The sequence below is a fragment of the Miniopterus schreibersii genome (genome assembly GCF_964146895.1).
Source record: "Miniopterus schreibersii genome assembly, chromosome: 9".
NCBI classification, from domain to species: domain Eukaryota; kingdom Metazoa; phylum Chordata; class Mammalia; order Chiroptera; family Miniopteridae; genus Miniopterus; species Miniopterus schreibersii.
In genome coordinates, this window is record NC_138118.1 from 21,945,040 (window position 1) to 21,963,221 (window position 18,182).

At 36.6% G+C, this 18,182-nt stretch overlaps 1 protein-coding gene across 4 annotated transcripts in view; it reads right to left on the reverse strand.

The window, feature by feature from the left end:
• The window catches only part of PTPRZ1 (protein tyrosine phosphatase receptor type Z1), a 168,546-nt gene that overhangs the window by 72,044 nt on the left and 78,320 nt on the right, over positions 1–18,182 (reverse strand). For all 4 annotated transcript variants that reach the window (XM_081147669.1, XM_081147668.1, XM_081147667.1 and 1 more), the window contains exons 3-6: positions 6,618–6,797; positions 3,892–4,043; positions 608–703; positions 36–102 (exon numbers count right to left, since the gene is read on the reverse strand). In XM_081147669.1, the coding sequence (XP_081003795.1) occupies positions 36–102; positions 608–703; positions 3,892–4,043; positions 6,618–6,797 (495 nt within the window). The remainder of the gene's footprint in view (positions 1–35; positions 103–607; positions 704–3,891; positions 4,044–6,617; positions 6,798–18,182) is intronic.

The following is an 18,182-nucleotide window of genomic DNA, read 5'->3' on the forward strand; positions in this document are numbered from 1 at the left end:
AGAATCTGGGAGATTTTCCCAAATAGTTTACTTACCAAAACGACCAACTTTCTCAACTCCATCAATAATTGCTTTGTAATCCAAATTATCTTCTATTCCAACCTGTTAAAAAAGAATGACATTCTAAAAATGAGATAAAGTATTTGATTAACTGTTCACCAAAATGTAAAGATTAGTGACTTCCATTTTAAGTAGTCAAAAGTAATGTCCTCCAAATGCTCATTTTTTTTTTCCACAGCAAAGTATAAACAAATACAACAAAAAACTTGTAAATCTTTTAAATTTTCCACTGAGAAAAATGCATTTTTAAATGTTATGATTCACAGTCACTGCTATACCATTATGATGCTTTGCATAAACAAACAGGCAAATTGGTACACTCAGAACAGGCTGTTCCAGTTGGAAGTGAAGTGCCCAATAAACGAGTACAAGAGTACCCTTTCTACTTCTCAGCCAAACGGTTGTTCTCTTTGAAAACAATCACCAGTTAGCATTCCACTTGCGAGCTCTTCTATTTGTTCCAAAGTATGTTTTGATATTTCACATCAATATTTCATGTGATTAAAAAAAGAATTAAGTTAGTGTTAAATCTATGTATAATTATTACCTCAAATAAAATGGATAATGCTCTTATCTTCCCTTTTCCTTTAACTGCTTCTTCAAAACTTGAAAATTGGTCCACATCAAAGGAGTAGATTTGCATCTATAAATGTAACAGTAATGGCTTTAGTATATAGAAGGGCTTCACAAAAGTGAGCAAAGAGACAATAAAATAATTTACTAATTCAATTAATTCTATCCAAAAAATTCTCTAAACAGTATGATTCTGTATTCTGCATATTTAAAAATATTTTATCAATTTTATGTATATACAACTGCATTTATTATCTTTATCATTCTGCAGCAAGGAAGGAAACACAAGTTAGACACAACTAGAACTGAAATGACCATTTTGCTATTACCAGGCAACACTGAAGTAATAATTTACTAGAGCAATTATCAAATGTAATAAATGATCAAATGTTATTTTGACTATTTTGCTGGTATTCTTTCAAATACAGTTTCATTCTTTTTTGACTTGACATGCCTTTCCTGATGGTCTGAGTTATTGTTTTTGGATATTGTTTTCCACTCAATTAATAGTGAAATTCTTAAGGACTTTATTTCTATCTAAAAATTACTAAGAGTTTTAATTCCTTGTTTTGTCTTCTCAGCTGTGAGGCTATACCTTGCTAATTTCTCCTTCAGTCTATATACCTGTCAATGACAGCCTCTAGTCTCACTTATAATTTGGTGCTTTTCGTGGGCTTGGAAATGAGGTAACTCAGTTTAGAAGTATAATTAAGGGAAGAGCAGAAAGTCTCTCATTAATTGCAGTAGGGTTGTGATCAGAGAAATAGCAGGTATGAAGCAGAGGACAGAGGCTCCTGCCTTGGGTGATCACCAAAGCCTTTCAAAGACAGGATTTCTAAGCTGAACCGCAAAGGGCAAGAAGCTTAAAAGCTCAGAGGTGAAAAGGCAGAAGAGATGACTGGGTGCTCAAATCAGAAGGACCATCTTGGGAAAGGCCAACAGGAAAGCAAATATGAGGAATGTAGGAAATGAGCAGTAATTTGTGTTGTTTCTGCTGAGCAAATCTGACAGAGAGGACACATGAAGCTGGAGAAGTAGGCAGGGGCCACACCAGGAGTCTGCGCGCCAGGCCCTGCCTGCAACTTTGTCTTGAGAGCAATGCCAAGTCCTGATGCGTTTCAGCTAACGGGGTGGAGAGGGGACAGGATTGGGGGAAAGGGAGTAACATGGAAGAGATTAAGACTAGAGAGGAGACCAGTTCAGAAACATTCAATAAGCCAAGTAAGAGACAAAGGTGGTTTAAATTTTTATCTGACCTCCCATATCATTTAGGGACAGAATGGAGAAGACTTGATTGGAGAATGCAGAAGACCAGAAAAAAAGAGCAAGACAAGGATGCACCTCAGTTCCCTGCTTGCACAATGACATGGAGAGAGTTTTAAGAAACAAGCAACAGACCAGCAAGAAATACCACCGAGAGAACATTCAAGGGCTTTTTTAAATAACAAAAATAGCTGAGGTTTAGGGCACAAATTCCTTACTGTTTATTTTGCTGGTTCAGGGCTTATGCTGTCAGGGTTTTCCTTGATTTAAAAAAATATTTCATTGAATTTACTGGGGTGACATTGGTTAATAAAATTACATAGGCTTCAAGTGCACAATTCTATAATATATCATCTGTATATTGATTTTCATCTTTGTTCTAAATAAGTAATATTGTGAGAAAGCTAAACTCTCAGAAGTGAGAATGTTATGTGTGTTTATTTATTTATTTATTTATTTATTATTTATTTATTTTTAAATATGTCTTTTTTGATTTCAGAGAGAGGAAGAGGGAGGGTGAAAGAGAGAGAAACATCAGTGATGAGAGAGTCAGCGGTCAGCTGCCTCCTGCACTCCCCCTATTTGGGATCGAGCCCGCAACCTGGGCATGTGCCCTGACTGGGAATCGAACTGTGATCTCCTGGATCATATGTTGATGCTCAACCACTGAGCCATGCTGGCCGGGTGAGAATGTTATGTGTTTAATGAATTGACTTTTATTTCTCCGACAAACCAAATTTGATACTGTTTTTTCTTTAAGAATATTTAATATATTTAAAAATACATTATAAGTTATAAATTTGAAGGTGCTTATCCACATTAAAAATTATTTTCAGTCCTTTAAGAGATAATTCACTCTAGTCTTATTGTTATTATTAATATCTATTTTGGAATATAAACTAATAGTTTCATTATAAGTAATTTAGAAAATATGGAAATTTTTAAGAAGGCACCTATATGCCATTACAAAGAGAAAATCACTGTTAATGTTTTCTTGATTTCCCTCAAATATTTTTATATTAGTAATAATTCATTCTCTCATTTAATCCTCATAACAACTTCATAAGGTAGGTGCAACTACTATTATGTTAATTTCACAGCAGAGAACTGGAAGCTTAGGTAAAGTGAATAATTTGTACAATGCCATGTCTTTAATAACTAAATGGCGAAGTCCACATTCAAACCTAGTCTATGGTTCAAACTCTGTACTCTCAGCCACTAGTTTTCATGTTTTACAAAGCTTAAATAATAATACCATGTTCCTCATTTTATAAAGTAAAAAGCATTAATATCTTATGATGAACCATTTTTGTGTAAATCATTCAAAAATAGGATTTTTCAAGATATATAATATTCCATAAATGTATTTAATCATTCCCTTTTGTTTCAAATTTATTACTGTAAATAAATCTTTGCACATACATATTTGAGTATATATCTAATTATTTTTAGATTAAATTACTATAAACTGAAATGATGGGTATTGAGAATGAAATATTTAAAGTCCTTGATAAAAACAAGCAAACTGCATCCCAGAAAGTCGACCAATTTATACTCTCTCCAGCCATGTATGAAAATGTTTATTTCATCCCACACTCATGATTTATTCTAATTTATTTTGCCAATTTTAAAGCTGAAATTTTTTCTCATTTTTTTGTATTTCTTTGATTCTCCAGTATATTGACGAAATTCTGCCCCCCACCTTGCCTTTTTTTTCTATAGGGATATGAAAAAACTTCATTCACTCATTTACTCAAAAACATTTATTGATCGTGTTGATAGTTGACAGTGTGACACTCTGGGGTTATTAGGAAGTAGAAAAGCAAATTTGAGTGCTTCTGAATTTAGTCTAGTAAGGAAGACAGATATTAACAAAGCAAACAAAATATAACTGTACAAATTATAAAATTTGATAACAAATTAATAAATTATATACTAAATAAAATCTCAATGATTTCTAAAATGAAGTAGTAACCAGCAGAACTAGTGACTTACTTCAAGTGGAAATTTTTGTCCTTCTAAACTATGTTCTGATCCATCAGATGACATATTGCATTTTCCCCAGTGAAAAGTTATCTTGCTTGCTTTGAACACCATTTCTGAAACTCCTCCACTGAGACGGTAGTCATTAGTGAGATTAATTTCCACTAAAAAACACACACAAAAAACATAGACACACACAAAATAAAATTGCCTCTAAATTTCTAAAAGTCAAATTACAACTAAATTACAAATTCTAAGTAAATTTTCTTCTATTACAGGTACATTAAAAATCATTTTTAATGTGCCCAGCCAGGCATAGCTCAGCGGTTGAGCATTGACCTAGGATTTAGGAGATTGAGGTTTGATTCTCGGTCAGGGCACATGCCCAGGTTGCAGGCTCAACTCTCAGCACGGGTGTGCAGGAGGCAGCCGATCAATGAGTCTTTCTCATCATTGATATTTCTATCTCTCTCTCTCCCCCCTGTCCTTTCCTCTCTCTGAAATCAATAAAGATATATATTTTTAAAAATCGTATATTTGATAAATTTTAAAAACTTAAGTTGCTATTTTGGAAGTTGAACTTGTAATTCTGCACAATATACTTGATATAATTTTTTGCCCAAAATGTAAACTAACCCCAAAGACTTTAATGCTGTGGTACCCATGCAGCAGAAGACAGCCATCCAGTCCACCTGCCCTGTTTCTTTGGTATCCTGGGATGGCTATTGCCCCAAATCTTTGCTTCCCTCAGGCATATGATGATAGTGAGGGGACAAAGTGAAAGGAGAAGGAACAGAAGAGTGGAAAGGAAAAAAGTCTTCTTGGGAGTGTTCCCGCCTTCTCACTTTCAGATCATTTCTACTCCTTATCAGGCTCCTGCTCTTGTCCCACCTCCTTAACTTCCACGCATCACCCCAGGCTTCATCAGGCTCCAGAACCTCTGACCCAGGCTGGGCAAGGAAGGCGGACACCCATTCCCATTGAAGGGGGTTTAGCCATCTCATGTCTGAACCCTGAGTGACAACTTTCAGAATCTTAAACTCTCCTAATTTGAGCTCCATATTAGATATTATTTGACAGTATTTTAAGAGTTGTTTGGAGATTAATGATTCTCTTGAGAGCCTAGTGTAAGATTTTAATGTCTCTCAATCAGATTTAAATAGTTTTTGTTCCATGAAGCAGAAACCACCATTGGCAGTAGGGACTGAATCTATCATGCTGACGAGACAACTAGAGATATAAACTTCCATTAGTAATAATAAAAAAATAACAACAACACAACATTTATTTATCACTTACAATGTGCTATGCATTTCACTGAGTAATTTACACATATTAAATATTTGATCCTCACACAATCCTAGGAAGGCGGAGACATCAGCATTACCCCTATTTTACAGATAAGGAAATTGAGTCACAGATAGTAACCTGCTCAAGGTTTCACATTGTACTTTAGAAACCAGCAGTAAACTAAACTGCCCTGTGCCTGAGGGGAGGGGGTGAGGGTGACTGATAAAAAAGGTGAAGGGATTAGCTGAAGAACATATATGCACCCTCCATGGTCAGGGACAATAGTGTGGTGAAGGCCAAGGGAGCAGGAAGCAGGGGTGGGTGGAGGTAGACAAAGGTGGGAAGAGGGGGACACCTGCAATAATATCAACATTAAAACTTTTTAATAAAAATATTGCAAAACAAAGGTGTGGCTCTAAAGATCAAGTGCTAACCACACTCCAATGAGAAAACACAGCAGAAAGGACATGCCTCACTGCTTTGTAACAGCCTTCAAAGCCAGCACTGAAAATATCAAGATTTGCAACAATATATACTTTTATGAATTTAATTAAGAATATATTATAATAATTTTCTTAATTTTTCATTCAACACATATTTTTTGAGTAATTAATCTACACTAGGCACTGATGTAGAAAAATTCCTACCCTTCTGGGATTTAAATCTAAATTGCCACATTCAAAAATTATATTACTAAAATATGGAAAATAGAGAAAAAATTCACTAATGATAAACCACCTCATCATAACCACTATTATAATTTTGAATATTTTTTCTAATCTTTTCCCCACAAGTATATTTGTTTTTACCGCACTTCTTGAAATACATACAATTTCATTTAAAATATATCAGAAAAGGAAAGGTGTTCATTTTTTAAAAAGTCTTTTTTCTACTTATCATTTCATGGAATTTTTATGGTATTATATTTTGCATGTTTTTTATAAAGATAGTCTCAAGAAAAAGCACTTTCTAGGATTGTATATAATTTTAAACTTTTATATAGAAGGGCTAGTAATTTTTTAAAATTCAATTATAGTCAATTGCTTTTTTCTTATCTAATTATTGAATACAATGTGAGGTTCAGCAGACAAATCAAACTACAATGCCCAAGACAAGGAAATCCTGATTGACTAAGTGATTAACCAGTGATGGAATTATTAGATTACATTAACTATATATTACATTATATTTATCATATCTAATGGAGGCATCATTATTGTTGTAATATTGGAAAACATGAGGTAATGACTTTGGTGATTTTATTTTTTGTACACATTTTCAAAATGCTGTCTAAACTTCCAATTTGCTATGCTCTCTTTGGTTTGTTCTACATATAGTTTCTAGTACATTTTAGTACATTATGAACGGAAAATCAAATGAAACCAATCTAATCTTACTCTAGGTCCAATAAACATATTAAAGTCACAAACTAAATGCAAACATTTTACCTGTTTTCCCATTGTTATGAATGACTGTGTTTTCCAAAGATGTTTTATCCCAACCTTGAAATTTAAGTTTCTTAAGATTCACATTTACTTGTGCAAGATCTTCATCAATATTTATAGGAGATTGTTTGGGGCTATTACATGTTGGATATTTCTTTCCCCAATTTTTTGGATTCAGTGCTCCTAGGAAAAGGAAAGGGTAAGAAATTAGTTTCATAAATTACCAAGCAAAAGCTAAATTTTATATTATAAAGTAGTTATTCCAACACATTAAAATATATAAAATAGGAAGAAAAATCGAGACAACTTTGAACCAACTCATAAAACAATTATGCCTAGATTTATATTCTGGGTTTTAATACAATACACTATAAAAACAGGCCTATAGAAAACCAAATCAAGTGCGGAGATCAACACGCCTTTCTTTTACCATCACACTCTTCCAAACCAACAGAAAGCCTAATTGTCACGTAAGGCAGTGAGTCCTAGCCCAGGGTTCCAGACTGAAAGTTATCCAGATGATAGTGCAGGCTTCCTTACCACCCTCCACGTCGGTCGCCTCCTTCAGGCCTACCGTCTCTCATCCCTGCCACTCAATGAGGTGGTTTAATTTTCATCAGCTCAGACTCTTATTTACAAAACATAATCACCAGCACATCCTTGAAATATCTCCTTTCTCATTCACCTCATTTTTTTCCTGGTCATAAAAGCTACCAGGTTTTATTGTTTAACATGAAAAAAAATAAACCAGAGCTTTCTATAAAGATTTGGCATGTGGTAAAGTGAATGCTCACTGTTCCAAAGAATGAACAGTCCTGTAAACCAACACTGTCCTGTGCTGCCTTCATCTGACCCCTACCTGAAACCATAAACCATCTCTCATAACCTCATTTCACTGGATATTATGTAGCTAGCACCCAAGCAGTGCTAAGAACAGCTATGCTTTATTTAAAGGTCTATTAAAATATATAAAATGTAATGAATCCAAGTATTAAACTTTTCTCTGGCTAAACTAGCATTTCTGCAGCATCCCATGAAAAAACAGGGTGGCACCACAGTTTCCAGCTTATATCCTGTCAAATGCTTTATTTTTTGCTTTTTTTTCTTCAGAAAATAGGTTTAAGTAAGGCTAAGATTTTACATGATTGATGTTGAAGGAAATTATAAGGAAACACACCCTCAACACCTGTAGTCTATGCCGTCTACTTATGATAAAACAGCTATTTTCAACTGGTGTGCTGCAAACATTTTTTAAACATGTAACACCTGACTACTTAGTGAAGGGTACTGACCTCTTTTCCCTCAGACTGTAAAATTAAAAAATGGCTACAGCCAACACAACAGTAGCCATCTGGTGTGAATGCCGTTTTATACCATAAATATATGTCATATAATAGAGTTGCATCTTCTTGGTCACATCGCATAATAAAGTTGCACCTGACTGGTTAATTCTTGGTACCAGAAATCCTTATATGTAAGTACAGGTACTTGATTTTTTAAAAAGTCACTTTGGAGCAAAAAGGGTAGGTAATTTTTACTACTATTATTATTATTTTGTAAATCAATCAAAATTATACCTATATTTTTGTCAGATCAGCAAAAAATGTACTTTTTGTGTGCCACAGAATTTTAGTGGCACACCCAAATTCGCTGTGATAAAGCAATCAGCGATGATGGACTTCCATGCAAGCTCTCATAATGTGACAAAACTAACTTTGCATAATTTAGCTCAGGAAATAAATTATAATTAGCCATACCATGAAACTGCCTATATAGCCAGGGAAAATTAAGTAATTCATCTCCCCTCCCTTCCACTCTCTCTGAAAATCAATTGAAAATGTTCTCCAGTGAGGATTAACAAAAATAAAATAAAATAAAATAAATATGCACAGTGATGCACATGTCAGCTTCTAGGAACAGCTCTAATGATTTGAGTAATACTATGTTAATTTCACTGTAAATACCTTGGCCTGAGGACAAAAAAACATTGCTATCTTAGTAATGTCAATGCAAGAGAAGCAGAGAAAATGCAGCACAAATCAATAAGGCCCTTTGTATTGCTTAACTTTGTAATATAGTGAAATAAATTCCAAGACACTTAAAAAGAGTCTCATAGTTGTGGTTCACAGAAACAAAAAAATTTAAGTCTCTGGTAACAGTGTATATGATTTATAAACCTGATATTTCCCATAGCATTTTGTGATCATTTCTATTGGGATTCCAATTTGGTTTATCCAAACTGAACACTTGATTTCTGCCTGAAACCAGTTCCTCCTACAATCTTTGTCATCCCTTAAATTTAGATGTCATCCTGATGCCTCTCATTCCTCCTCAGCAAAGGATCCAAAGACCTTTGGTTCTACTTCAAATCATATCCCTAATCAGACCATTTCTCATCTCTACTGTTACCACCGTAGCCGAGGCCACTGTCATCATTAGCCTGTGTCTTGCTATTTCACAAGCAGCACTGCCATCACCTAGGAGATTGTTAGGAGAGTCGGGTTGTAGCGTTACCAAGTCAGAATCTAATTTTAACACAATCCCCAGGAGATTCATATACATATTAAATTTTGAGAAGCAATGGGTTAGACATCTTCAGTGCCTTCTATCTGGTCTCCAGCTTCTTCTGTCCCTTCCACAATTCTGGTCTCTTCTTACATAGTAAGAAGGATTATGAAATAGCTCCCAAAATGCCCACACCCTATGTGGCTAGGTACTAAGAGTGGTCTCAGGCTGACAGCCAGCAAAAACAAACCAACAATAAGCCAGACACAAAAAGGCAAATATTGTATGATTCCACTAATATGTGGTATATATAGTTGTCAAACTCACAAAGACAGAAAGCAGGACAGTGATTACCAGGAGATGGGAGAAGGGAGAAAGGGAAATTGTTTAATGGATACAGAGTTTCAGATCTGCAAGATAAAAACATTTTAAAGATTTTCACATCAGTCCGAGTATACTTAACCCTAATGAACTGTGTACACTTAAAAAATAGTTAAGATGGTAAATTTTATGTTATAAAATTTTTACCACAGTAGAAAAAAACATTAGGATGGCAAAAAATAAACAAAAATTGGGGACCTGGACCTCAATCTTACAACCACAAGGAAGTAAATTCTGCCAATAATTTGCATAAGCTTGAGACAGGACCCTGCACTTCAAACAGCATCTTGATTTTAGACTTAAGAGATACTGAGCAGAGAATCAAGCTAAATGGTCCCTCCTCTTTGATTCTAGACCCATAGAAACTGTGAGATAACAAAACTGTTTTAAGCCATTAAAGTTGTAGTAATTTGTTACGCACATAAGAAAACTAATACAATAAGTAGGTAAAGTAATATTTTAAAATACATATCAGATTGTGTGTCACTCTTGGCTCAGGTTCCTCCAATAACTTTTCATTTCACTCAGAATAAAATGTAAATAAACGCCTTACAATGGCTGACAGATACTACATGATATCAGCACTTACATCCTCGCTGATCTTATTTCCTATCTCTCTGCTGTGATCACTGTACTCTAGCCACACTGGCTTTTTTATTCTGTGAGCATGAGAAGCCTGGGGGCTCAGGGCTTACTGCCACCTCTTCCTGAATGCTCCATCTCAGATGTCTGCAAGGCTCTCTCTCTGTTACTCTCTTGCTTCAATGAGGTCCCTGCTCAAATGCATCTTGTTAGAGGCTTTCTCTGGACATCCTGTATAAAGTACACTTCCCTACCCTGGTCATTCTCAAGTCCTTCTCTTTAACCTATTTTTGTTCTCCTAAAATATTAATTATTTATTTGTTCCTACACCCTAGAACCTGGGAAAAAAGCCCTGGCACATAGCAGGTGTTCAAAAAATGTTCATTGAATGACTGAACCAGACAAATAAAAGATGATGTCTTCTGTTATATGAGTGTGAGCTCACAGAAATCTAACATTAAATGGCAACAGAAAAAAAAAAAAGTAACACTTTCTAAACTCAACAGTAGGTCACATCTTACTTTTTGCTATATGATAATTTTGTTGAGTAGTCCCTACTAAACTTCTGCTGAAGGACATCAAGAAAGACATGATGTCCAACCTAGATGTTGCCTGACATTTTATAGCACAATAATGATGAGTAACAAGATTATGTTTGAAGTGAATCAAATAATTACTGAGTGTAGACCTAGTTTAAAACACCTACTAGATCATGGGATCAAGAATAGTACAGGTTCAAGAAGCCTCATTAATTTTTGTGATTAAAAGACAAAATAAAAAAGTAAAATAGGGAAAAATATTTTTTATGAAAAGGTTGTAAAAAGAAAAAGTTCATAAAAAGAAAGAAAAAATTAAAGCTATAAAAAAAGAAAAGTCCACTGAGGTTCTTTCTGCAAAGGGCTCTAGAAATGAGTTTGTTTCAAATCATCATAAGTAGAAAACCAAGGGAAGTTTGTTAAAATTGTGCACAAGTATGAAACATAGATTGAAGAAGCATTAAATTTATTTTATCTGTCTTTAATAGTAAAATATTAGATTGATCTTATGCTTAAACATTATTTTTTAAATTCCCAAATTAATATTCTTAATGTAACAATTTGAGACCTCAGTACACACAGGGGTTAAAGTCATGATGATGCACCTGAGAAAGCAGGTGTACAAAATTCATTAGAACTATATTGTATTCACCAGAGTGTTATTAGCAAATGTGGTGGAGAAGGAAATTAGGACAGTCACTGCAGTTGTAACACAAAGTTATCAGGCTGATTTACCCATAGACTGTAGAGTACTAAATGTCAGCTCTAGAAAATTAAAATAAATTATTCATTCACATAGTCATCCATTCTTTCATCCAATTATTGACTCACCAGAATTAGTACCACTCTTATAAATTTCCTCTGGTTACCTCTATTGGAGCATGTAACAGATTGTATTTTGTTTGTTAACTTATCTATTTCATCTGTATCTTATTGCCAAACTCCTAGTCAGGCACATAGCAGAAACAAATTAAATTCTTGCTAAATAGTCTTTGTGCACCAAATGAATGCATTCAATATTTAAATACTGTGTACTTTCTATTCCAAGCAGAACTGAAACAATTCTACATTGTAGGGGATATGATGGATTCAAGTTTGTTGCTTTGTTTGTTCATTATTACATTCCAGAAGGCTGGGGGCATGTTACACAAAAGCTAGACAAATGCCTAAAGGAGTAGATGGGCTCAGGGTAGGTCAACATGGATATTAAAAGCACACATGTGAGCACTGATAAATGGGTAGAATCCTCACAGGCAGAGAGGGAACCAAAAACATGTCTGGTTGCACTGTGAGCCTGAGTAAACTCCCTGTGGCAGAAAAGTATAGGCAATGGTCAGGGAGAAAGGAGCAGTGCAGCTTGGTCTGCTGAGCAAAGGAATTCTAGAGATAAAGATGGAAAAGCAGATTGTGATCAAATGTACCTGGGTAGTCCAGTGGGAAGCACGGAGTCTTTGGAAGAGTAAAGGAGCTCACAGCAGTCTTATCAGAGAGATTAAACTGACAGGAATGCAGGATAGGCAGAAAAAGAGAAGCTGTATAATTAGTAGACATTTCCCCAGGTATCATCTATTTGTTTTCATTAATTTTTTACAAAATCTTTATATGGGGGACTGAATGTTTATCTCTTCAAATTTTATATGTTGAAGTCCTAATCCCCAATGTGATGGTATTTGAAGGTAGGGCCTTTGGGAGGTGATTAGGTCATTGGGAGGGCTGAGCCATTGGGAATGGGATTAGTGTTCTATGAAAGAGACCTCAGAGCAATCCCTTGCCCCTTCCATCAAGTGTGGTTATAGTGACAAGATAGCAGCTTAGGAAATTGCCCTCACTGGACACTGAACCTGCTAGCACCTTGATCGTGGACTTCTGAGCCTCCAGAGCTGTGAGAAATAAATTTCTGTTGTTTATAAGCTACCAACCTATGGAATTTTGTTAAAAGCAACCTGAACAGACTAAGACACCTCATACTTATTTGAACCACAATATGTCTGTATCTAATTCATGGTGCAATTTCAGCACCTTTGTTAGAATCTTCCACTTAAGGATTAAACATTGGCTGAATAAATGCTTCAACAAGATATCTACAGTTATCGAGGTATCTTCTCTGTCTGTATTACATATCTTGACGAATTAGTGGGACAACATGAAACATAACAATATTTGCATCATAAAAACAACATAAGGAGAAGAAAGTCAGCAAGGGATAGAGAACCTTTTTGAAGAAATAATGACAATAATTTCTTAACCTGGTTAAGGAAAAAATCACACAAGTTCAGAGGCACAGAGAGTCCTAAGCAAGAAGAATCCAAAGCTGCCCAAGCCCAGACACATCATAATGAGAATGCGAAAAATTAAAGACAAAGTGAGAATCTTAAAGGCATCAACAGAATAGCAATGTTACCTACAAAGGAGCTCCTATAAGGCTGTCAGCTGACTTCTCATCAGAAACTCTACAGGCCAGAAGGGAATGGCATGAACTATTCAAGGTAATGCAAAACAAGGATCTGAAACCAAGACTACTTTATCCAGCAAGGCTATCATTCAAAATAGATGGTGAAATAAAAAGCTTCCCAGACCAAAAAAGACTAAAGGAGCTTATCACCACCAAACCAGCATTGCAAGAAATGCTAAAGGGACTGCTGTAATAATAAGAAGAAATAGAGAGAGAGAGAAGCTAGGCATAAAGAATTAAAATGGCAATAGATAGATACCTATCAATAATGATCTTAAATTTAAATGGGTTAAATGTTCCAATCAAAAGACATAGGGTAGCTGAATGGATAAGAAAACATGACCCAAATATATACTGCCTACAAGAGACCCACCTTGAACCAAAGACTCATGAAGGATGAGAGTGAAGGGATGGAAAAAAAAATTTTCCATGCAAAAAAAAAGCTGAGGTAGCAATACTCATATCTGACAAAACAGACTTAAAACTGAAGGCCATACAAGTGATAATAAAGGTCATTACATAATACTAAAGGGATTGATCCAACAAGAGGATATAACCCTGGTAAACATATATGTACCTAATATAGGAGCACCTAAATATATAAAAACTTCCACTGACTTTACTGGATAGGTCCTTCCAGACAGAAAAATGAACAAGGAAACAGTGATCCTAAATGACACACTAGATCAGATGGATTTAACTGACATTTACAGAACATTTCCCCCCAAAGTGACAGGATATGTATTCTCCTCAAGTGCACATGGGACATTCTCAAAGATAGACCACATGTTAGGCACAAAACAAGTCTCTACAAGTTCAAGAAAGTTGAAATCATATCAAGCATCTTCTCTGATCACAATGGCACAAAATTAGAAGTCAACAACAGTAAAAACACTCAAAAACATTCAAACACATGGAAGCTATGCAGCATGTTATTAAACAATGACTGGGTTAAGCAGACACTTTTCAGATGCAGTCATCAGATGTTTGAGAAAGGGCTGCTTCCTCAAAGAAAAGAAACTAAACCCTAAAAATACTGAATAACAATTATGAAGTAATCTTATGTCACACCAGTGAACATCATCGTCATATAAACTGATGGAAAGCAAAGAAAAAAGTTGTCTGAGATAGCTTCACATGATGGAACCCAGAGTGAAGATGTGTTTAAATGCACAAATCCAAGTGACTCTTTGTGTTTTTGGAGCAAGAGTGAAGCAGTTGGCAAATGTAGATAATGGCTACTATTAAAGCTGCTCTGAAACCAGATCAATTGCAAACAATTTCAGAACGAGAAGCTGTTTAGTCAAGACTGCATTTCCTTTATTATCTGTTCTAATGGGACACTCACAGCAGGACAGCAGGAAATCTCTGCAGGCCTGTATGACATATCCAATTGACAGGGGTTACACATGTCAGGGAAGGTAGTTCCAAATTTATTTAGGAAATTGCTAGCATAAATATTCTTTAAGCTTTATGATATTTAGGAAAATTTTTCACTGAAATTCAGGTTAAATAGAGAGAGAGATCTAAAACTTGTTTCAAAGTTCTTGTTTAAAATTTTAGGACTTCTCAAGTTACAAAAATCCAAATAAACATTAAAACCCAAAAGTAAAAATAAAAACTGCAGCTCTATAATACAATAAACAAGTTTTTGCAGGAAAACCAAAAGCAAGATCATTAGCTGTGGGAGAGAGGTGGGTAGGTACAATGGACTTGAGGAAAATAGTGAAGACAAACAGTGGGCATTTAGGACTGCTGGAAAGCACCAAGGGCACACTGATGAGAGGCACTGCACCTAAGAGAGAGAGTGTGTGTGTGTGTGTGTGTGTGTGTGTGTGTAAGTTTAATAGCCCTGGTGGATTAGCAGAGAGGGCAGGGAGCTGCACTCCTACAGTGGATCAGTAGGGTGGCTGGGGTGGATGTGTATTAAAAGGTCAGGGAACTGGAGATTCTGGCAAGAAGGTGTTGAATCTCCCCTTGCTCACTGACCCCATCTTAAACCTGCTATGAGAAGAGAAAGGACATTTTAAAAAATCTTTATTGTTGAGAGTGCTACAGATGTCCTCCTTTTTTTCCCAGATTGCTCCCCTCCACCTGGTTCCTGCCCCTCCCCAGGCCTTCACACCCTATTGTCTGTGTCCATGGGCAATGCATATATATTCTTTGGTTGATCTCTCCCCTCTAACCCCATCCCTTTTCCTCTGCGATTCATCAGTCTGTTCCATGTTTCCATTTTTCTATTTTTTTAAATTTATCTTTATTGTTTAAAGTATTACAAATATCCCCCTTTTCCCCCTATTGATCTCTTACTCCCTGCACCCTCCTCCTCCACACCATTTTCTGTGCCCATGGGTTATGCGCACATGCATATAAATTCTTAGGTTATTCTCTCCCCACCCCGACCCACCTCTGCCTTCCCTCTGAGATTCGTTGGTCTGTTCTGTGCTTCTACATCTCTGGATCTATTTTGTTCATGGGTTTATTTTGTTCATTAGATTCCACATATGAGTAAGATCATGTGATACTTATCTTTCTCTGACTGGCTTATTTCGCTTAGCATAATACTTTCCAGTTCCCACCATGCTGTCTCAAAGGCTAAAGCTCCTTCGTTTTCACAGCTGCATAGTATTCCATGGTGCAAATGACCTAGAAGATGCTTGATATTATTTCAATCTTCTTGAACTTGTAGAGACTTGTTTTGTGCCTAACATGTGGTCTCTCTTTGAGAATGTCCCATGTGCACTCGAGGAGAATGCATATCCTGCAGCTTTGGGGTGAAATGTCCTATAAATGTCAGTTAAATCCATCTGATCTAGTGTGTCATTTAGAGTCACTGTTTCCTTGTACGTAACCCATGTACATTTCCTCTTTTGGTTGTAATGCATAAAATAAGATGCAAAACTGTCTTCTCTAGAGCGTTATCTTCTCTTATCACAGTTCAAATGCCCCCTCTTGGAGAGGCCCTCCCCACTTCTGTTAAGCATTTGTTTATCACATTGTTATTGTGATAATTAGCTAGTTAATATTAATAATAGGAAGAGAGCAAAGGGGAGGCCAGACATTGTAAGCATGGTCATCTGGGCAGCTTCCCCAGAAAGCTAGAACTTCTGGCTCCCCAGGGTCTATTCCCTGCAAATCACTGGGAGAAGGGAAATGGGCACATGGGAAGTGAAGTCAGGGTGGCATAGGGAAGGTCTTGCCTGTCCGTCTAGCCTGGGAAAAGATCATTGGCTAAAAGGGTAAAGCCACTGCAAGTGTGCAAAATCTTGGAAAGTTAAAAATCCCCAAAGGGTTCCCTCTCCTTGTTCCCCTCACTTGCTCACCCTTGTTCTGTGACTGCACTTGCCCATGCACTAGTCTCCATAGCCATGCGGCCTTAGGCAACCACATGCCCCACGGCCATATGGACCCCACAAGTAATGGACTGCAGCTGGGAACACAAGCTAAGCTAGCCAGATGCTGGATTGGAAGTACTGTAATATGGAACAGAAATTTTGGGCAGTGGCCTTACTTCTAGCTCCACTGAAGACAAGACTGGACTTCTTCCAGGTGAGATGGGCAAAGATGGGACCCCACCCTCCCATGAAACCCCACCCTCCCATGGGGGCCTCAGGAAATTCTTGTTCTTGGGGACCCCAAGAACTCCACTTTCACTGATAACAACATCATTGTTTATTCTTTTTACAATACTTCTCATGGCCGGCAATGATCTTGTTTACTTATTTGTAGGCAAAGGGGCCGCCTATGAAACCTGACAAACTCAGGGAAGTCCTGAGTGGTAGCTTTACAAACTCAGAGACCTAAAGTAACTATATGGGGTGGTCAGAAATGAAAACTTTTTAACTAAAAGCAGTTTATGGTGGGTAGTCATTTCCTAGGCTAGAACCTTCCCTGATAAAAGTCAATCTTTAATTAAGCCTGTCTATTGTGTTTTTGCATTTAAGATAACATTCCTTTGGAATATCAGAGTAATTTCCTTTTTTCCAGACCCCTCAAAGCATAGGCACTGCACCAGAGCAGAGACCATAAATCCCCTCATTGTTACACATCTTAAGTTATAAAAATTCTCACTGCAACATCCTGCTTTCATTTATTTTAGTTAGAATTCCCAGCAGACTCAAATAAAGAGAAGGCGACATTAAATGATGCATTTCTGAGGTCCTTGCATTGTTTTCTAATCCAAATAACATCTATAGAAAAAAACATTAAATTCAATGTACAATTACCAACTGAATTATCTTTGTTTTTCAATTAAAACCAGAGGGTAATTCAATAGCTGAAACTGGTGTAATCAAATTTCTGCTTTGTTAGGCACATATTTGTTGGCTCTGTGATAAGATCTTTTCCTTTCTTTTCTACTAAACAATTAAAATTTGGATGTATTATCAATGTGGAAGAGCAAATATACAACTGTAGAGTAAAATAGTAAAAGGCTCCATTTCAACCTCCCTCACTTCTACTCTTTTAAAAGCCAAGTCCTAATAATTGGTTGTTGTATAAACTTTCTTGTGGAAATAATTTAAACTTTCAGAAAAGGTTCAAGTACCAACTAAAGACATTTTTCTTTTCTTGAACCATTTGAGAGAATGGTGCCTCTTTGGAAATGCCCTCATCTCCATTCTTAGCTCTGACACCCATGTGGGGCACCCCTCCTACCTAATGCCCTTCCCACCATGACCTTGCTCAGACAGCCCACCCCTAGCTGCGCTTGGTGTGAACACCCTCCTCGCTTCCTGTGGACAACCCCCCCGGGATGAACAGCCACCCCCCCCAGATGACATCCTTCTCACCCTTGTGGCTTCCAACACCTATCAATACGGACATTCTCCTGGCCTCACTAGGACCGATTCCCTGTGCCAACCATTACCCCGAGTGCATGCCCTCCTCATCTCACCTAACACCCAACATTCTGCCCTGGCCAGTCCTCCTTTGTGGGTGCCCTGCTCACCATGCATGGGCCACTATTGCTCCAGTCCACTGGAACACACATGGATTTTGCTTGGCCTCTCCTAATGGCTTTAAGCCTAAAATGGTCAGGAAGACATGAAATGGAATGATATGAGAAGATGAAGAAGAAGAGAGGAAGCATGGTCTATGCATTTACATTTGTAT